The sequence below is a fragment of the Xiphophorus couchianus genome, chromosome 14 (genome assembly GCF_001444195.1).
Source record: "Xiphophorus couchianus chromosome 14, X_couchianus-1.0, whole genome shotgun sequence".
NCBI classification, from domain to species: Eukaryota; Metazoa; Chordata; class Actinopteri; order Cyprinodontiformes; family Poeciliidae; genus Xiphophorus; species Xiphophorus couchianus.
In genome coordinates, this window is record NC_040241.1 from 1,260,857 (window position 1) to 1,281,693 (window position 20,837).

A 20,837-nucleotide genomic window follows, 5' to 3' on the forward strand; every position below is an offset into this window, starting at 1 on the left:
CTCGCAGAAGGATTCGCCGAACGACTTGAAGAAGGACTCGCAGAAGGATTCGCCGAAGGACTTGAAGAAGGATGCGCCGAAGGACTTGAAGAAGGACTCGCCGAAGGACTCGCCAAAGGACTTGAAGAAGTACTCGCCTTAGGACTCGCCGAAGGATTCGCCGAAGGACTTTAAGAAGGACACGCCGAAGGACTTGAAGAAGGACTCGCCGAAGGACTTGAAGAAGGACGCGCCGAAGAAGGACTCGCAGAAGGATTCGCCGAAGGACTTGAAGAAGGACGCGCCGAAGGACTTGAAGAAGGACTCGCCGAAGAAGGACTCGCCGAAGGACTCGCCGAAGGACTCGCCGAAGGACTTGAAGAAGGACGCGCCGAAGGACTTGAAGAAGGACTCGCCGAAGGACTTGAAGAAGGACTCGCCGAAGGACTTGAAGAAGGACGCGCCGAAGAAGGACTCGCAGAAGGATTCGCCGAAGGACTGGAAGAAGGACGCGCCGAAGAAGGACTCGCAGAAGGATTCGCCGAAGGACTTGAAGAAGGACGCGCCGAAGGACTTGAAGAAGGACTCGCCGAAGAAGGACTCGCCGAAGGACTCGCCGAAGGACTCGCCGAAGGACTTGAAGAAGGACGCGCCGAAGAAGGACTCGCCGAAGGACTCGCCGAAGGACTTGAAGAAGGACGCGCCGAAGAAGGACTCGCAGAAGGACTCGCAGAAGGACTCGCAGAAGGATTCGCCGATGGACTTGAAGAAGGACTCGCCGAAGGACTCGCCGAAGGACTTTAAGAAGGACGCGCCGAAGGACTTGAAGAAGGACTCGACAAAGGACTTGAAGAAGGACTCGCCGAAGGACTTGAAGAAGGACGCACCGAAGACGGACTCGCAGAAGGATTCGCCGAAGGACTTGAAGAAGGACTCGCCGAAGGACTCGCCGAAGGACTTGAAGAAGGACGCGCCGAAGAAGGACTCGCAGAAGGATTCGCCGAAGGACTTGAAGAAGGACGCGCCGAAGGACTTGAAGAAGGACTCGCCGAAGAAGGACTCGCCGAAGGATTCGCCGAAGGACTTGAAGAAGGACGCGCCGAAGAAGGACTCGCCGAAGGACTCGCCGAAGGATTCGCCGAAGGACTTTAAGAAGGACGCGCCGAAGGACTTGAAGAAGGACTCGCCGAAGGACTTGAAGAAGGACTCGCCGAAGGACTTGAAGGACGCGCCGAAGAAGGACTCGCAGAAGGATTCGCCGAAGGACTTGAAGAAGGACGCGCCGAAGGACTTGAAGAAGGACGCGCCGAAGGACTTGAAGAAGGACGCGCCGAAGAAGGACTCGCAGAAGGATTCGCCGAAGGACTGGAAGAAGGACGCGCCGAAGAAGGACTCGCAGAAGGATTCGCCGAAGGACTTGAAGAAGGACGCGCCGAAGGACTTGAAGAAGGACTCGCCGAAGGACTCGCCGAAGGACTTGAAGAAGGATTCGCCGAAGGACTCGAAGAAGGACGTGCCGAAGGACTTGAAGAAGGACTCGCCGAAGGACTCGCCGAAGGACTTGAAGAAGGACGCGCCGAAGAAGGACTCGCAGAAGGATTCGCCGAAGGACTTGAAGAAGGACGTGCCGAAGGACTCGCAGAAGGATTCGCCGAACGACTTGAAGAAGGACTCGCAGAAGGATTCGCCGAAGGACTTGAAGAAGGATGCGCCGAAGGACTTGAAGAAGGACTCGCCGAAGGACTCGCCAAAGGACTTGAAGAAGTACTCGCCTTAGGACTCGCCGAAGGACTTGAAGAAGGACGCGCCGAAGAAGGACTCGCAGAAGGATTCGCCGAAGGACTGGAAGAAGGACTCGCCGAAGAAGGACTCGCAGAAGGATTCGCCGAAGGACTTGAAGAAGGACGCGCCGAAGGACTTGAAGAAGGACTCGCCGAAGGACTTGAAGAAGGACTCGCCGAAGGACTCGCCGAAGGACTTGAAGAAGGACTCGCCGAAGGACTTGAAGAAGGACTCGCCGAAGAAGGACTCGCCGAAGGACTCGCCGAAGGACTCGCCGAAGGACTTGAAGAAGGACGCGCCGAAGAAGGACTCGCAGAAGGACTCGCAGAAGGATTCGCCGATGGACTTGAAGAAGGACTCGCCGAAGGACTCGCCGAAGGACTCGCCGAAGGATTCGCCGAAGGACTTTAAGAAGGACGCGCCGAAGGACTTGAAGGACTCGCCGAAGGACTTGAAGAAGGACTCGCCGAAGGACTTGAAGAAGGACGCACCGAAGAAGGACTCGCAGAAGGATTCGCCGAAGGACTTGAAGAAGGACTCGCCGAAGGACTCGCCGAAGGACTTGAAGAAGGACGCGCCGAAGAAGGACTCGCAGAAGGATTCGCCGATGGACTTGAAGAAGGACTCGCCGAAGGACTCGCCGAAGGACTCGCCGAAGGATTCGCCGAAGGACTTTAAGAAGGACGCGCCGAAGGACTTGAAGAAGGACTCGCCGAAGGACTTGAAGAAGGACTCGCCGAAGGACTTGAAGAAGGACTCGCCGAAGGACTTGAAGAAGGACGCACCGAAGAAGGACTCGCAGAAGGATTCGCCGAAGGACTTGAAGAAGGACTTGAAGAAGGAATCGCCGAAGGACTTGAAGAAGGACGCGCCGAAGAAGGACTCGCACAAGGATTCGCTGAAGGACTTGAAGAAGGACTCACCGAAGGACTCGCCGAAGGACTTGAAGAAGGACTCGCCGAAGAAGGACTCGCCGAAGGATTCGCTGAAGGACTTGAAGAAGGACTCGCCGAAGGACTTGAAGAAGGACTCGCCGAAGGACTGGCCGAAGGACTTGAAGAAGGACTCGCCGAAGAAGGACTCGCCGAAGGATTCGCCGAAGGACTCGCCGAAGGACTCGCCGAAGGATTCGCCGAAGGACTTTAAGAAGGACGCGCCGAAGGACTTGAAGAAGGACTCGCCGAAGGACTTGAAGAAGGACTCGCCGAAGGACTTGAAGGACGCGCCGAAGAAGGACTCGCAGAAGGATTCGCCGAAGGACTTGAAGAAGGACGCGCCGAAGGACTTGAAGAAGGACGCGCCGAAGGACTTGAAGAAGGACGCGCCGAAGAAGGACTCGCAGAAGGATTCGCCGAAGGACTGGAAGAATGACGCGCCGAAGAAGGACTCGCAGAAGGATTCGCCGAAGGACTTGAAGAAGGACGCGCCGAAGGACTTGAAGAAGGACTCGCCGAAGGACTCGCCGAAGGACTTGAAGAAGGATTCGCCGAAGGACTCGAAGAAGGACGTGCCGAAGGACTTGAAGAAGGACTCGCCGAAGGACTCGCCGAAGGACTTGAAGAAGGACGCGCCGAAGAAGGACTCGCAGAAGGATTCGCCGAAGGACTTGAAGAAGGACGTGCCGAAGGACTCGCAGAAGGATTCGCCGAACGACTTGAAGAAGGACTCGCAGAAGGATTCGCCGAAGGACTTGAAGAAGGATGCGCCGAAGGACTTGAAGAAGGACTCGCCGAAGGACTCGCCAAAGGACTTGAAGAAGTACTCGCCTTAGGACTCGCCGAAGGACTTGAAGAAGGACGCGCCGAAGAAGGACTCGCAGAAGGATTCGCCGAAGGACTGGAAGAAGGACGCGCCGAAGAAGGACTCGCAGAAGGATTCGCCGAAGGACTTGAAGAAGGACGCGCCGAAGGACTTGAAGAAGGACTCGCCGAAGGACTTGAAGAAGGACTCGCCGAAGGACTCGCCGAAGGACTTGAAGAAGGACTCGCCGAAGAAGGACTCGCCGAAGGATTCGCCGAAGGACTCGCCGAAGGACTCGCCGAAGGATTCGCCGAAGGACTTTAAGAAGGACGCGCCGAAGGACTTGAAGAAGGACTCGCCGAAGGACTTGAAGAAGGACTCGCCGAAGGACTTGAAGAAGGACGCGCCGAAGAAGGACTCGCAGAAGGATTCGCCGAAGGACTGGAAGAAGGACGCGCCGAAGAAGGACTCGCAGAAGGATTCGCCGAAGGACTTGAAGAAGGACGCGCCGAAGGACTTGAAGAAGGACTCGCCGAAGAAGGACTCGCCGAAGGACTCGCCGAAGGACTCGCCGAAGGACTTGAAGAAGGACACGCCGAAGAAGGACTCGCAGAAGGACTCGCAGAAGGATTCGCCGAAGGACTTTAAGAAGGACGCGCCGAAGGACTTGAAGAAGGACTCGCCGAAGGACTTGAAGAAGGACTCGCCGAAGGACTTGAAGAAGGACGCACCGAAGAAGGACTCGCAGAAGGATTCGCCGAAGGACTTGAAGAAGGACTCGCCGAAGGACTCGCCGAAGGACTTGAAGAAGGACTCGCCGAAGGAGTCGCCGAAGGACTTGAAGAAGGACTCGCCGAAGGACTTGAAGAAGGACGCGCCAAAGAAGGACTCGCAGAAGGATTCGCCGAGGACTTGAAGAAGGATTCGCCGAAGGACTTGAAGAAGGACGCGCCGAAGGACTTGAAGAAGGACTCGCCGAAGGACTTGAAGAAGGACTAGCCGAAGGACTCGCCAAAGGACTTGAAGAAGGACGCGCTGAAGAAGGACTCGCAGAAGGATTCGCCGAAGGACTTGAAGAAGGACGCGCCGAAGAAGTACTCGCAGAAGGATTCGCAGAAGGATTCGCCGAAGGACTTGAAGAAGGACTCGCCGAAGGACTCGCCGAAGGACTTGAAAAAGGACTCGCCGAAGGACTCGCCGAAGGACTCGCCGAAGGACTTGAAGAAGGACTCGCCGAAGGACTCGCCGAAGGACTTGAAAAAGGACTCGCCGAAGGACTCGCCGAAGGACTCGCCGAAGGACTTGAAGAAGGACGCGCCGAAGAAGGACTCGCAGAAGGATTTGCCGAAGGACTCGCAGAAGGATTCGCCGAAGGACTTGAAGAAGGACTCGCCGAAGGACTCGCCGAAGGACTTGAAGAAGGACTCGCCGAAGGAGTCGCCGAAGGACTTGAAGTAGGACTCGCCGAAGGACTGGAAGAAGGACGCGCCAAAGAAGGACTCGCAGAAGGATTCGCCGAGGACTTGAAGAAGGATTCGCCGAAGGACTTGAAGAAGGACGCGCCGAAGGACTTGAAAAAGGACTCGCCGAAGGACTTGAAGAAGGACTCGCCGAAGGACTCGCCGAAGGACTTGAAGAAGGACGCGCCGAAGAAGGACTCGCAGAAGGATTCGCCGAAGGACTCGCAGAAGGATTCGCCGAAGGACTTGAAGAAGGACTCGCCGAAGGACTCGCCGAAGGACTTGAAGAAGGACTCGCCGAAGGACTCGCCGAAGGACTTGAAGAAGGACGGTGGGATTATGTGTCCACTTGCCAGAGACGGATCGTGAAGTGGGTGGCATAGGAACGAGGGCCGGTAGATCCCAGATCGGCGAGAGAAGCTGTTTGGAATGAATGAGGCCTGGGCCGGGAGGAACTCTTCTTCCATCTGAGAAGCGTCTGAAGGAAAAGAAGGAGCCGAGCCCGCGGCTAACCGGCTTTTATGACTGACATTAGAGGTGGAAGGACGAGCGATCACGAAGAAAAAGATCTGGTGAGATAGCTGACTGAGAGCTGAGGCGTGCAGCTGAACAGGTTGAGCTCGGCTGGAGAGCGAAGGACACCATGAATGAAGGTCATTATCAGCTGGGACTTGGTCGATGATTGGACGTGACGTGGCTTGGTCCGGCGTTGATAGGTCGACGATTGTGGGCAGGTCGCTTCAATTAACGGGTCCCGGTGGGGATAAAAGAGTCTTCCAGTTTGAATTTGCGCCTAGGCTTCATTATTACAAAAGTTTTTAGATATATATTTCTCCTGTATTATTTCCAAGTAGTTTAGTAGTTTACTCAACACATACCTTAAGATGTATGAATATGTACAGTGGAAACCTTGACTCAAATGTTCTGCTAATAATTTTGAGTGACATTCCACAGAAAAATCCACAGACAGGTTCCACTAAGGTCCACTGTGACTAGGTTTGTCTAATTCTGCAGCGGGGCTAAAGCCTAAAAGACAGGGCTTCATCCATGCTGTTGTAACGAGGGCTATCAATAAATGTGTAAATAAAAAACAGCAAAGCAGGAAGTTTTCCTTTTTAACTTCACAATAAGAGTCTCAAACATACATGACCTCAGTTTACACCTAAAAAAAAACGACAACAAAAAATCCTTCCTATATAGGACTCTTACACTTTATCAAGCGAGGTTCATTTTGACAAACTTCACATCACAAAACAGACTTCCTGTCAACAAGAACATATTGAGGTGTTTTTCTACCACAAGATCTTTTGACGCTTTAAACTGAATCAAAGTTTCAGTAAAACATCCCGTCAGTTCACTGTGTATCTGCTTCTTTTGAGACGTCTTAGGTCGTCATTCTAGTAACATGTCTATCTACAAGCTTTGAAAAGAATAACCATGTGGAGTTATGAAACAAAAAACAAAAAGAAAAGCCATAAAGCCATGCAGTACATGAATTTTAAATTTTAGTCTTTTTTTCAGTTTTCCTAAATGTTAAACCTAATAGTTAACATTTAAGGATGATGATGTATTTGCTTCCCAACCATATATATATAGTCTCTGTTCCTTGTGGTATGCTAATCTGACATCAATCTTAAACTTTACCACATTAAGTGTCAGATCTAAGGTTCTTTAACTTCCAACTTGTCCAGAAACTGCTGGAACTCAGGGTGGGAAGAATCCATACAAATTTGGCGTCCATCAGTCAGGCTGACACTGGAAGGCAAAAGACACATCGCTGGGTGTAAATTATGACGTGGGAATAGGAATGAAGCGGTGATCGTAATCGCACTGCTCGTGTCACAGCAGAGAGAAAACCTTACGAGATGAAGGCGGGACAGTTGGATGATTGGAGTTTCAAATCCACCAACTGAACGTCCTTCAGGTCAAAGTCGTTCCACGGTGCAATTCCTGTGCACTTAGCGCAAAGTTCTTCGAGAAGAGAAAAATTTGGCGGTCCAATCTGATCAATCAGATCGCCTGCAGAGCCTGGTATGAAAGCAATAAAAATATAATATTAAAAGTTGTACCTCTTGATAAACACAAAGTGCAATGTGAGCATGTTTCTTGGGAATAAAGAGGCTAAACTGGAGAAGGAGAAACACATTTCAGAACCACAAAATCAGATCAGATCATCAGAAACTTTAGACAGTGAATAAATATGGCCATAAATAACTCACAATCAATTGTTGAAGTATTATTGAAAAGTTCACTGTTTTAGTAACTGAATCCACTAACTGGAACAAACATCATGGATTCATTAGTGTCAAAGTCTGATTATTTCTAGACTTAACATCTGGTATTTTTATTTTTATTTTTTATGAAAACACAACTTTTAATATTTGAATATTGAGTCGGATTATGATATCAAACTGAGTTTTATCAGTGTATTACCTTGAAATGTTTAAAAGCCAGAGTTGAGGCAGAAGGACCCAAAACATTTAATCAAGCATGAGAAGCGACTGTTTAGCATATTTCTTTCTCTTATGCTAAAAAGCGTATGAGACTTTTACACTTTCAAAAGTATAAAAGTTAACCCAATAAATTACTCACATAAAGGTAAAAAAGAAAAGAAGTATTTCTTCAAAAGGCTGCTATGATAATGAGTAAACTGATCATAACATCTGTCTAAATATTTCAAAATTATATAGCCAGACAGACAAAAATGATAAGGTTATGTGCAGATTATGGTATTTAAAAACTACAATGAATAATAAAAAATAGTACAACTGAACAATATAATGATAACACACCAAATTTAGGCAAAAGAACCACTTAAAAATGTTTTATGTAAAATTTATGAAACAAAGTAGTAAGTAGTAAATATAGGTGAGTCTGTTTTGAGTCAGTGAAGCAAACTATAGCAGGTAGAGCAGCCAGAATTTGTATTCAAGTAACAGCAGCAGTACTTCATAATATTAGTTAAGTAAAAATAAAAAGATGATGTTAGAAAAAAGACTAATAAAAGTGCATTTCTTCCAAAAAGTTACTCAACTCACTGCAGCCAAGTAAATGTAAGTAAGACACAAATCTGTGACGCTATTTTAATCTGTGCCGTTTCCAACCAAAGCCATCAAGTAAACAAAAGCACCAAATCCTTTTGCCACATGTTGATGTCATTAAAGGCAAGCCTGTACCCACCCACCAAAAAAGTATGAAATAATTTGACTGAAGCTGGATCGCTTCTGGAATTTTTGGTCTTTTTTCTGTTGTTGTTTGTTTTCTACCAAAGTCACTTTAAACAATCCCTAGAAAATATAGCTTTTACCTTTGGCGTATGAAATACTGTCCTCTGGATCCTTAACAATATGGTGTATCTCCCTGTGGGAATGGTGGAAGGTTAGTTTTTATATTAGACACAACTCTACTGCAGAACTGACGGAAGGCTCCTTTAGGCTGAGCCATCAGAGCACTGCCAAGTTAGCATTGGATTTTTCTTTCCCTATATATATATATGTACTTTTTTTTTTGTCAAGCAAGAAAATGGGGATTAGGACACCGACTACATGAAAAGAGAATGTAAAAAATTACACATTATAATTACAGACTGAAAGCACTTACAAACACGCAGCAGTCATTATAAATAAACGGATAATTGGAGGGGTGGAGAGAGAGGGGGCTGTTGCCTTGAGGGTTTCAAACCCCGACTCGCCTCTCACTGCAGCACAACCGCAAGACAGCAGTGACCTGTCATAGTAACTGAAGCTACCCTGAATATTTACAAGCCTCATGTTGACAGACTGAAATAACTTAGCTACTGTTTGTCAACCACATTGAAAAGCTTTTTTTTTTTTTTTAAATCTCTATAAAACATTTCTACCTTTGTTCCTCTTCCATATTTTTTCTTCCATTCCTGTCTTTCCATCTTTAGCTCTCTGTCATCAGCTTAGAAAACACATTTCAAATGAAAAAAATAATAAATAACGTTCTCCCAAAATTTTTTCGCCGCCCCCATTAGCACAGCGCTTTGCATAGAGTGCGTACCCACTCCCCCCCATCCCCCCCCCGCAAGGGTAAGTGGACATAGACGATGGATGGATGATACCCAATGAACATAATTTGTTGGCAAAAGTAAAATATGACAAATGAAAACACGTTGGCATAAATTGAAAAAAGAGTGACTGAGATGAAGAAAGGATTTCTCTTATTATATTCCCTTTATCCATCTTAGAGTTGAACTAAATTACTCTGAAAACTGAAATGAGTTTCACAGTTAGAATCACTGTTAGAATCGGTTGCTCCGGAGAGGCTGCAGTGCCGAGAAGTCGGTCGCTTCTGTTTGATTTCTCGGTAAAACAACTCATATAATCATGTCCAGGCTGTAAGCTTCAGTTTAATCGGCAGCTGCAATAACAACATTGCAAAATAAATAAATAAACGAGGTCTTGGGTGGAGATCTTCTTAAATCATTTTGTTATGTTTTCTTTTAATCACCAAGAAAATCTGTCTTTTTTTTTTAGACTTTTGACACTTAAGCCTGAGTGTAGGCTGTCTGGAAGATCCTGTTCTAATGTAAAATATGACAGAGAACTGGATTAAAAAAAATTCTACATTTTGGTGACTCAAACATACTATCACACATGACTATCATGAGAATTTCTAAACATTTGCTCTTTATTTGCCAAAGTTATGAGGGGGGAACCAAATGTTTCAGCTGTCTGGAATAATCTGTTCCCCCTCCATAACATGAGAGCTAATTATTTTTTCCACAAACTCTTTAACTATTTTTTGCCCTCTGTTCATGAACCCCCTATCCCAGGGGTCCCCAAACTTTCTCCTGTGAGGGCCACATAACTTGTCCCTTCTCTGATGGGGGGCCGGGGTCAGTTTGTAACAGAAAAAGTGTGACGATTGTAAGAGTGCTAAACATAAAAATGTATTGTTTTTCAGAAAGCACAATCAAATAACCTTTTCTGGATTCTTCAGAGAACAAAAGTCAGGAAATAACACTATTTATGAAATAAATAATAACCAAATAACACTGGGTTCTCCACATAAAAAAAAGGGTTAGGGTCAATTATATGCATGTATAAAATAGTTACTAACTAATAGTTAATAATAAATAAAGTTCATTACTAAGGAACATTTTATTGCAAAAGTCCAACTTATCAAATAAAAATGCACATATATGAAAATACTCTGGTATTGTTCAGGGGGCCGGACCAAATGTGGAGGCGGGCCGCATCTGGCCCGCGGGCCGTAGTTTGGGGACCACTGCCCTATCCTGTGAATTTGGTAACATTCGCTCATTATTTGCCAAAGTTAAGGGGGGGAACCAAATATCTTAGCAGCCTAAAATAATCTGTTTTCCCCTGTTTGTTCATGGGAACAAATGAATTGACCAGCAAGTCTTTAACTGTGTTTTGTCCTCTCATCATCAACAATAAATCCAGTACATTTGGTAACATTTGCTCTTTGTTTGCCAAAGTTAAAGGTAAATTAATTGTGCTGTGTGCTGTTGACATACAAAATGTCTTTACTTAGACATGAAATATTGTTCAGTGTGAGCATCAGATTAACAGGTAAAACTTACAAATAGTATTCGCCTCCATCTGGACCTCTATAACGTATAATTGAGTCAGAGCCATCGGTTGTGGTTGCCAGGCGTGTCGGGGTGGATGTTGTGGTCTGATGTGTAGTAGATGAGATCTCAGGTGATGCTGTTGACCTTTGCTTCGGTACCCATCTGGGCAGAGACCTGTGGGTCGGTTGAGTCGTACATTCTTATCAGTAAATCAGCTTAGGGGAAACTGTCGCCATGGATACTCAAAAAGTCGCTTTTTAATCTGCCAGGAAATAGTTTTGAGTGCACTCTGACTATGTGAGATAAGACGTTCCGCAGAAGCTGTGCCTTTCGCAGGAAACTGTGATATCTCTCTGCAGAGCAGCATCTTCTGTACGTACCGAAAAAAATGAGCCACAAGGCTGAACTGCGTCGCACAAACTTCCCTTCCGTCTTTTAAAACGTCACTGAAAGACAAGAGGTGGAGGCATTGCTGATCCTGTTTGAGTTCAACAGACAAGCATTATGATGATCCCGTAGGAACTATTAAACCCCCAACTTACACAGAAAGAAATACATTCGCGTTAACAAAGAATTTTAACCTGCTTTCTTCAAGCATCGTCTCCCGTAAACACACACCGACTCACATGTATTCAGTTGATCTGCAGGTTTCACTGGGATAGAGTATTCTCAGGCCGCTGACTTGGTAGTTCTCAATGGACGGCTTCTGGTTTTGCTCTTTGCAGTAGCATCCGTCTGAGACTTTGACGTGCCCATCTGACATTCAGCAAGCAAAATGCATGTATGATCAAACAGAACATGAACATTCAATGACAAAAACTGAAGCGACAAGTTAGCCATCCACGAAGAAATAGGAACTCATTTGGTGCATCTACTCATGAATGTAACAAGGGCTCAAATTAGTTGGTAAATCAATCGACAGTGACAACACTATGCTTAAGCATTTGCCAAAACTTAGCCAGCACAAAAAGTAAAAGACCTCATGAAAATACTTGCTAAGGGTTGGTTTGTCTTTAGTGAAAAGTATCCTGTAAAAACAAGGCCTTTGGGCGCTCCAAAAGCAACGCAAGGCATTCTGGGTACATACAATCAAAACAAACGTGTATGTCCAGCACTAGCGGGAGAAATGGCTCCTGGTCTTTTGTCAAAGACAAAAGAGAAATCCTACAACCGCTAAAATCTGACATGTAAACAAAAACTGAGTTTTTGTTTACATGTCGCGAAGACGGAGGTTGTTCTCGAAATCATGTTCAGAAGTTTGTGTGTCATTTCCTTCATTCGTTCACGGTGCCGCGTCACCACAGGCGAGGAGAGAAACAGGTTATTCAAAAGGTTTCGTCTGTTCGGCTTTGCAGTGTAGAACCAAGTCTACTGGATTACTAAGTGTGAAAACACCTCTAAACTCTACGGGAAGAGGCCTCACCTGGACTGTTTAAATCAACAGGGGCGATCCTTGTTACTATTTCAGGACCATCAGCAGATGGATAGTTTTCTTCCCCAGACATCGGTGATCTATGAACATCAGGTTGTCCTGCTCGTCTGGGTATTGGTGCAGCCAGATTGAGACTGTTGGGTTTTTTTCTAGCTAGTTTGGGTTCGGACTTTGTAGGCTGTGGGGTTTCAAAATGCAAACCGGTCGACCGAGGAGCTTCGGGAATTCTCAAGCAAAACTCTTGATGATGCATCTCTACATCATGTTCAGGTGGCTTCTGTCTCCTCGGTTCCTTCTCTGTAGAGAGAAAATAATGAATGATTAAGAAGAAGACTAAATACACTTGGTTGGACGTTTCCTTTGAAAATGAAAATGTTCATCGGTGTTGTTGAGTAAACTTGAACAGCATCAGGTGATCCTGTTCTAGTTTGGTCGCCTACTAATTGGACAGTCGGTCCATTTGGCAGGGATTGACAGATTTTAGCTGTAAATCTGAAATGATGCAACTTTGTCATTGCGTAACCCAAACCGAGCAACGAGAGGCCGCTCTTCACGCTTTTCAAGATCTATTGATAATAGGAAAGAATTCAGAAAGGTTGCGTCAATAGGCTAAGCTACGAAAACCAACAATATCGTATCAAAACTTTCAAACAGATTATAAAAACCTCGGAGAGTCGAGGCAAAAAGACACGAGGGCAGCACTGTGACCAGAACAACCTGGTGAGACAGGCAAAAGACAGGAGATTTGTATGACCATATATTCAAAAAAGTTAAACTAAGCTACTAAAAGCTAATCAAAAAAGGCTCCGTTTGTATGGAGTGAGTGGATATCAGACTGAGGAGTGATGTAGAAAATCGTAAGGTGACCTGAATAGTCTGGGAGAGTCAGTCACGTCAAAACTAACAGATTAGGTGACGAGTCCATTTAGTCATTCACATGAATCTGTTCAGCGGTGTTGTCGAGTCTGTTTGGAAGATTGAGTTTCAGCAATGTTTTTGTGCCCAAACAATAAAGTCAACGTGTGCCTATTAAATGAACAAGATTACATTTCTTAATGTCTTTCTTTTTCTTCTTCTTTGGTGGCAAAATGACATGCCATGTTTCTATCTGTCTAGTTTGCTGTCTGTATTCATCAGGGTGAATACAGACAAAATCCCAAATCCTCATGGTTCTCATAGGACACAGAAAGATAGCAAAGACTACAGTTCTGTCGTTGCAAAAAATGTCTAGATAATTTCACACAATAGATAAGAAAAGAAATCAAAACTGAAGAACTTTATTCCTGTAGGGAATAATAACCACTATCATCCAGTAGGTCCCTATTACCTATATTATACGCGTAACTTGTAAATCTGTTCAACACAACTACCCCAAAAAATGGATTATTGTTAGGCAAACAAACAATACTGTACTGTACTCACTTTCTTCAGTGCGTTGAAGCAGCAGAGCCGTCAGTAGCAGGTGAATGAAGAAGAAGGGAACCATCCTGATCATCTGGATGTGGATTCAACCACTCAGGCTCTGATCAGACTTACTGGCTTTGGTTATGCAACATGGAGTTTAAACTATGGAGCACGATCGTAATCTGATTGCCCAGAAGCAAATAAGGAAGGAAACGAAAGCTGATAAAGAATCTGCTAATAGACCCTACAGGCTGACCTTATTTGGTTGTTCCTGTGTGTATTTGTAATTAAAACAGAATAAAATGATTTGGTATGAACTCACATTAGCAGAAGTACCATCAGAGTCACCCAGAGTGACGACAGTTCATTTGATTCATCACTCTGGCTGTTAAAGGTAAATGAATACATTTTTTATTTTATTTTATTGTTGACTGCATAGTGAAATCAGACGGTAGCACCACTGTCATGCAATAAGGTTCTGGGTTCAAATCCCAGACTAGGGCCTTACTGTATGGAGTTTGCAGAAAGACCAAGTTTCCATTTAATTGAGTTAAAGAATTTGTTGGATTCATCGAGTGTATTATGACATCATCGTCAAATAGGTCACTTCGAAGATCGCTCACACCCAAATACCTTTGTGAGAGTTCAGGACAAAATGGAGGATGCCATTACGAATGGAGATTTTATTGCTGATTGTGTGTTTTTTTTATTTATTCTGCAAATGTTGACTAGTTCTGATTGAGCTCGTCTCAGTTTGTGACAGAGATTCAAAACTCAAAAGAAGGACTTGCCGAAGGACTCGCCGAAGGACTTGAAGAAGGACTCGCAGAAGGATTCGCCGAAGGACTTGAAGAAGGACTCGCCGAAGGACTCGCCGAAGGACTCGCCGAAGGACTTGAAGAAGGACGCGCCGAAGGACTTGAAGAAGGACTCGTCGAAGGACTTGAAGAAGGACTCGCCGAAGGACTTGAAGAAGGACGCGCCGAAGAAGGACTCGCAGAAGGATTCGCCGAAGGACTTGAAGAAGGACTCGCCGAAGGACTCGCCGAAGGACTCGCCGAAGGACTTGAAAAAGGACTCGCCGAAGAAGGACTCGCCGAAGGACTTGAAGAAGGACTCGCCGAAGAAGGACTCGCCGAAGGATTCGCCGAAGGACTTGAAGAAGGACTCGCCGAAGGACTTGAAGAAGGACGCGCCGAAGAAGGACTCGCCGAAGGATTCGCCGAAGGATTCGCTGAAGGACTTGAAGAAGGACTCGCCGAAGGACTTGAAGAAGGACTCGCCGAAGGACTCGCCGAAGGATTCGCCGAAGGTCTTGAAGAAGGACGCGCCGAAGGACTTGAAGAAGGACTCGCCGAAGGACTCGCCGAAGGACTTGAAGAAGGACGCGCCGAAGAAGGACTCGCAGAAGGATTCGCCGAAGGACTTGAAGAAGGACTCGCCGACGGACTCGCCGAAGGACTTGAAGAAGGACTCGCCGAAGGACTCGCCGAAGGACTTGAAGAAGGACGCGCCGAAGAAGGACTCGCAGAAGGATTCGCCGACGGACCTGAAGAAGGACTCGCCGAAGGACTTGAAGAAGTACTCGCCTTAGGACTCGCCGAAGGACTCGCCGAAGGACTTGAAGAAGGACTCGCCGAAGAAGGACTCGCCGAAGGACTTGAAGAAGGACGCGCCGAAGAAGGACTCGCCGAAGGATTCGCCGAAGGACTTGAAGAAGGACTCGCCGAAGGACTCGTCGAAGGACTTGAAGAAGGACTCGCAGAAGGATTCGCCGAAGGACTTGAAGAAGGACTCGCCGAAGGACTCGCCGAAGGACTTGAAGAAGGACTCGCAGAAGGATTCGCCGAAGGACTTGAAGAAGGACTCGCCGAAGGACTCGCCGAAGGACTTGAAGAAGGACGCGCCGAAGGACTTGAAGAAGGACTCGTCGAAGGACTTGAAGAAGGACTCGCCGAAGGACTTGAAGAAGGACGCGCCGAAGAAGGACTCGCAGAAGGATTCGCCGAAGGACTTGAAGAAGGACTCGCCGAAGGACTCGCCGAAGGACTCGCCGAAGGACTTGAAGAAGGACTCGCCGAAGAAGGACTCGCCGAAGGACTTGAAGAAGGACTCGCCGAAGAAGGACTCGCCGAAGGATTCGCCGAAGGACTTGAAGAAGGACTCGCCGAAGGACTCGCCGAAGGACTTGAAGAAGGACGCGCCGAAGAAGGACTCGCCGAAGGATTCGCCGAAGGACTTGAAGAAGGACGCGCCGAAGGACTTGAAGAAGGACTCGCCGAAGGACTCGCCGAAGGACTTGAAGAAGGACTCGCCGAAGAAGGACTCGCCGAAGGACTTGAAGAAGGACGCGCCGAAGAAGGACTCGCAGAAGGATTCGCCGAAGGACTTGAAGAAGGACTCGCCGAAGGACTTGAAGAAGGACGCGCCGAAGGACTTGAAGAAGGACTCGCCGAAGGACTCGCCGAAGGACTTGAAGAAGGATTCGCCGAAGGACTTGAAGAAGGACTCGCCGAAGGACTTGAAGAAGGACGCGCCGAAGGACTTGAAGAAGGACTCGCCGAAGGACTCGCCGAAGGACTTGAAGAAGGACTCGCCGAAGGACTCGCCGAAGGACTTGAAGAAGGACGCGCCGAAGAAGGACTCGCAGAAGGATTCGCCGACGGACCTGAAGAAGGACTCGCCGAAGGACTTGAAGAAGTACTCGCCTTAGGACTCGCCGAAGGACTCGCCGAAGGACTTGAAGAAGGACTCGCCGAAGAAGGACTCGCCGAAGGACTTGAAGAAGGACGCGCCGAAGAAGGACTCGCCGAAGGATTCGCCGAAGGACTTGAAGAAGGACTCGCCGAAGGACTCGTCGAAGGACTTGAAGAAGGACTCGCAGAAGGATTCGCCGAAGGACTTGAAGAAGGACTCGCCGAAGGACTCGCCGAAGGACTTGAAGAAGGACTCGCAGAAGGATTCGCCGAAGGACTTGAAGAAGGACTCGCCGAAGGACTCGCCGAAGGACTCGCCGAAGGACTTGAAGAAGGACGCGCCGAAGGACTTGAAGAAGGACTCGTCGAAGGACTTGAAGAAGGACTCGCCGAAGGACTTGAAGAAGGACGCGCCGAAGAAGGACTCGCAGAAGGATTCGCCGAAGGACTTGAAGAAGGACTCGCCGAAGGACTCGCCGAAGGACTCGCCGAAGGACTTGAAGAAGGACTCGCCGAAGAAGGACTCGCCGAAGGACTTGAAGAAGGACTCGCCGAAGAAGGACAAGCCGAAGGATTCGCCGAAGGACTTGAAGAAGGACTCGCCGAAGGACTCGCCGAAGGACTTGAAGAAGGACGCGCCGAAGAAGGACTCGCCGAACGATTCGCCGAAGGACTTGAAGAAGGACGCGCCGAAGGACTTGAAGAAGGACTCGCCGAAGGACTCGCCGAAGGACTCGCCGAAGGACTTGAAGAAGGACTCGCCAAAGAAGGACTCGCCGAAGGACTTGAAGAAGGACGCGCCGAAGAAGGACTCGCAGAAGGATTCGCCGAAGGACTTGAAGAAGGACTCGCCGAAGGACTTGAAGAAGGACGCGCCGAAGGACTTGAAGAAGGACTCGCCGAAGGACTCGCCGAAGGACTTGAAGAAGGACGCGCCGAAGAAGGACTCGCAGAAGGATTCGCCGAAGGACTTGAAGAAGGACTCGCCGAAGGACTCGCCGAAGGACTTGAAGAAGGACTCGCCGAAGGACTCGCCGAAGGACTTGAAGAAGGACGCGCCGAAGAAGGACTCGTAGAAGGATTCGCCGACGGACTTGAAGAAGGACTCGCCGAAGGACTTGAAGAAGTACTCGCCTTAGGACTCGCCGAAGGACTTGAAGAAGGACGCGCCGAAGAAGGACTCGCAGAAGGATTCGCCAAAGGACTTGAAGAAGGACGCGCCGAAGGACTTGAAGAAGGACTCGCCGAAGAAGGACTCGCCGAAGGACTCGCCGAAGGACTTGAAGAAGGACGCGCCGAAGAAGGACTCGCAGAAGGACTCGCAGAAGGATTCGCCGAAGGACTTGAAGAAGGACTCGCCGAAGGACTCGCCGAAGGATTCGCCGAAGGACTTTAAGAAGGACGCGCCGAAGGACTTGAAGAAGGACTCGCCGAAGGACTCGCCGAAGGACTTGAAGAAGGACGCGCCGAAGAAGGACTCGCAGAAGGATTCGCCGAAGGACTTGAAGAAGGACGTGCCGAAGGACTCGCAGAAGGATTCGCCGAACGACTTGAAGAAGGACTCGCAGAAGGATTCGCCGAAGGACTTGAAGAAGGATGCGCCGAAGGACTTGAAGAAGGACTCGCCGAAGGACTTGAAGAAGGACTCGCCGAAGGACTCGCCGAAGGACTTGAAGAAGGACGCGCCGAAGAAGGACTCGCAGAAGGATTCGCCGAAGGACTTGAAGAAGGACGTGCCGAAGGACTCGCAGAAGGATTCGCCGAACGACTTGAAGAAGGACTCGCAGAAGGATTCGCCGAAGGACTTGAAGAAGGATGCGCCGAAGGACTTGAAGAAGGACTCGCCGAAGGACTCGCCAAAGGACTTGAAGAAGTACTCGCCTTAGGACTCGCCGAAGGACTTGAAGAAGGACGCGCCGAAGAAGGACTCGCAGAGGGATTTGCCGAAGGACTTGAAGAAGGATTCGCCGAAGGACTTGAAGAAGGACTCGCCGAAGGACTCGCCGAAGGACTTGAAGAAGGACGCGCCGAAGAAGGACTCGCCGAAGGATTCGCCGAAGGACTTGAAGAAGGACGCGCCGAAGGACTTGAAGAAGGACTCGCCGAAGGACTCGCCGAAGGACTCGCCGAAGGACTTGAAGAAGGACTCGCCGAAGAAGGACTCGCCGAAGGATTCGCTGAAGGACTTGAAGAAGGACTCGCCGAAGGACTTGAAGAAGGACTCGCCGAAGGACTTGAAGAAGGACTCGTCGAAGAAGGACTCGCCGAAGGATTCGCCGAAGGACTCGCCGAAGGACTCGCCGAAGGATTCGCCGAAGGACTTTAAGAAGGACGCGCCGAAGGACTTGAAGAAGGACTCGCCGAAGGACTTGAAGAAGGACTCGCCGAAGGACTTGAAGAAGGACGCGCCGAAGAAGGACTCGCCAAAGGACTTGAAGAAGGACTCGCCGAAGGACTGGAAGAAGGACTCGCAGAAGGACTTGAAGAAGGACTCGCCGAAGGACTCGCCGAAGGACTTGAAGAAGGACTTGCCGAAGGACTCGCCGAAGGACTTGAAGAAGGACGCGCCGAAGGACTTGAAGAAGGACTCGCCGAAGAAGGACTCGCCGAAGGACTCGCCGAAGGACTTGAAGAAGGACGCGCCGAAGAAGGACTCGCAGAAGGACTCGCAGAAGGATTCGCCGAAGGACTTGAAGAAGGACTCGCCGAAGGACTCGCCGAAGGACTCGCCGAAGGATTCGCCGAAGGACTTTAAGAAGGACGCGCCGAAGGACTTGAAGAAGGACTCGCCGAAGGACTTGAAGAAGGACTCGCCGAAGGACTTGAAGAAGGACGCACCGAAGAAGGACTCGCAGAAGGATTCGCCGAAGGACTTGAAGAAGGACTTGAAGAAGGAATCGCCGAAGGACTTGAAGAAGGACGCGCCGAAGAAGGACTCGCACAAGGATTCGCTGAAGGACTTGAAGAAGGACTCGCCGAAGGACTCGCCAAAGGACTTGAAGAAGGACTCGCCGAAGGATTCGCCGAAGGACTTGAAGAAGGACTCGCCGAAGGACTCGCCGAAGGACTTGAAGAAGGACGCGCCGAAGGACTTGAAGAAGGACTCGCCGAAGGACTTGAAGAAGGACTCGCCGAAGAAGGACTCGCCGAAGGATTCGCCGAAGGACTTGAAGAAGGACGCGCCGAAGGACTTGAAGAAGGACTCGCCGAAGGACTTGAAGAAGGACTCGCCGAAGAAGGACTCGCCGAAGGATTCGCTGAAGGACTTGAAGAAGGACTCGCCGAAGGACTTGAAGAAGGACTCGCCGAAGGACTCGCCGAAGGATTCGCCGAAGGTCTTGAAGAAGGACGCGCCGAAGGACTTGAAGAAGGACTCGCCGAAGGACTCGCCGAAGGACTTGAAGAAGGACGCGCCGAAGAAGGACTCGCAGAAGGATTCGCCGAAGGACTGGAAGAAGGACGCGCCGAAGAAGGACTCGCAGAAGGATTCGCCGAAGGACTTGAAGAAGGACGCGCCGAAGGACTTGAAGAAGGACGCGCCGAAGGACTTGAAGAAGGACTCGCCGAAGGACTCGCCGAAGGACTTGAAGACGGACGCGCCGAAGAAGGACTCGCAGAAGGATTCGCCGAAGGACTTGAAGAAGGACTCGCCGAAGGACTCGAAGAAGGACGTGCCGAAGGACTCGCAGAAGGACTCGCAGAAGGACTCGCAGAAGGACTCGCAGAAGGATTCGCAGAAGGACTCGCCGATGGACTTGCCGAAGGACTCGCCGAAGAAGGACGCGCCGAAGGACTTGAAGAAGGACTCGCCGCAGAAGGATTCGCCGAAGGACTTGAAGAAGGACTCGCCGAAGGACTCGCCAAAGGACTTGAAGAAGGACTCGCCGAAGGACTTGAAGAAGGACGCGCCGAAGAAGGACTCGCAGAAGGATTCGCCGACGGACTTGAAGAAGGACTCGCCGAAGGATTCGCCGAAGGACTTGAAGAAGGACTCGCCGAAGGACTCGCCGAAGGACTTGAAGAAGGACTCGCCGATGGACTCGCCGAAGGACTTGAAGAAGGACGCGCCGAAGAAGGACTCGCAGAAGGATTCGCCGACGGACTTGAAGAAGGACGCGCCGAAGGACTTGAAGAAGGACTCGCCGAAGGACTTGAAGAAGGACGCGCCGAAGAAGGACTCGCCGAAGAAGGACTCGCAGAAGGATTCGCCGACGGACTTGAAGAAGGACGCGCCGAAGGACTTGAAGAAGGACTCGCCGAACGACTTGAAGAAGGACGCGCCGAAGAAGGACTCGCAGAAGGATTCGCCGAAGGACTTGAAGAAGGACGTGCCGAAGGACTCGCAGAAGGATTCGCCGAACGACTTGAAGAAGGACTCGCAGAAGGATTCGCCGAAGGACTTGAAGAAGGATGCGCCGAAGGACTCGCCGAAGGACTTGAAGAAGGACGCGCCGACGGACTTGAAGAAGGACGCGCCGAAGGACTTGAAGAAGGACGCGCCGAAGAAGGACTCGCAGAAGGATTCGCCGAAGGACTGGAAGAAGGACTCGCCGAAGAAGGACTCGCAGAAGGATTCGCCGAAGGACTTGAAGAAGGACGCGCCGAAGGACTTGAAGAAGGACTCGCCGAAGGACTTGAAGAAGGACTCGCCGAAGGACTCGCCGAAGGACTTGAAGAAGGACTCGCCGAAGAAGGACTCGCAGAAGGATTCGCCGATGGACTTTAAGAAGGACTCGCCGAAGGACTCGCCGAAGGATTCGCCGAAGGACTTTAAGAAGGAC

At 49.2% G+C, this 20,837-nt stretch overlaps 1 protein-coding gene across 1 annotated transcript; it reads right to left on the reverse strand.

The window, feature by feature from the left end:
• Positions 1–6,059: 6,059 nt before the first annotated feature.
• Positions 6,060–13,511, reverse strand: LOC114156791 (uncharacterized). The gene is made up of 8 exons (XM_028037288.1): positions 13,379–13,511; positions 11,948–12,253; positions 11,151–11,280; positions 10,905–10,970; positions 10,534–10,698; positions 8,269–8,321; positions 6,824–6,989; positions 6,060–6,716 (listed from the first exon to the last, which is right to left on the reverse strand). Exons 1-8 carry the CDS (start codon positions 13,449–13,451, stop codon positions 6,623–6,625), a joined length of 1,053 nt encoding a protein of 350 aa, XP_027893089.1. The 5' UTR covers positions 13,452–13,511; the 3' UTR covers positions 6,060–6,622.
• Positions 13,512–20,837: the final 7,326 nt, after the last annotated feature.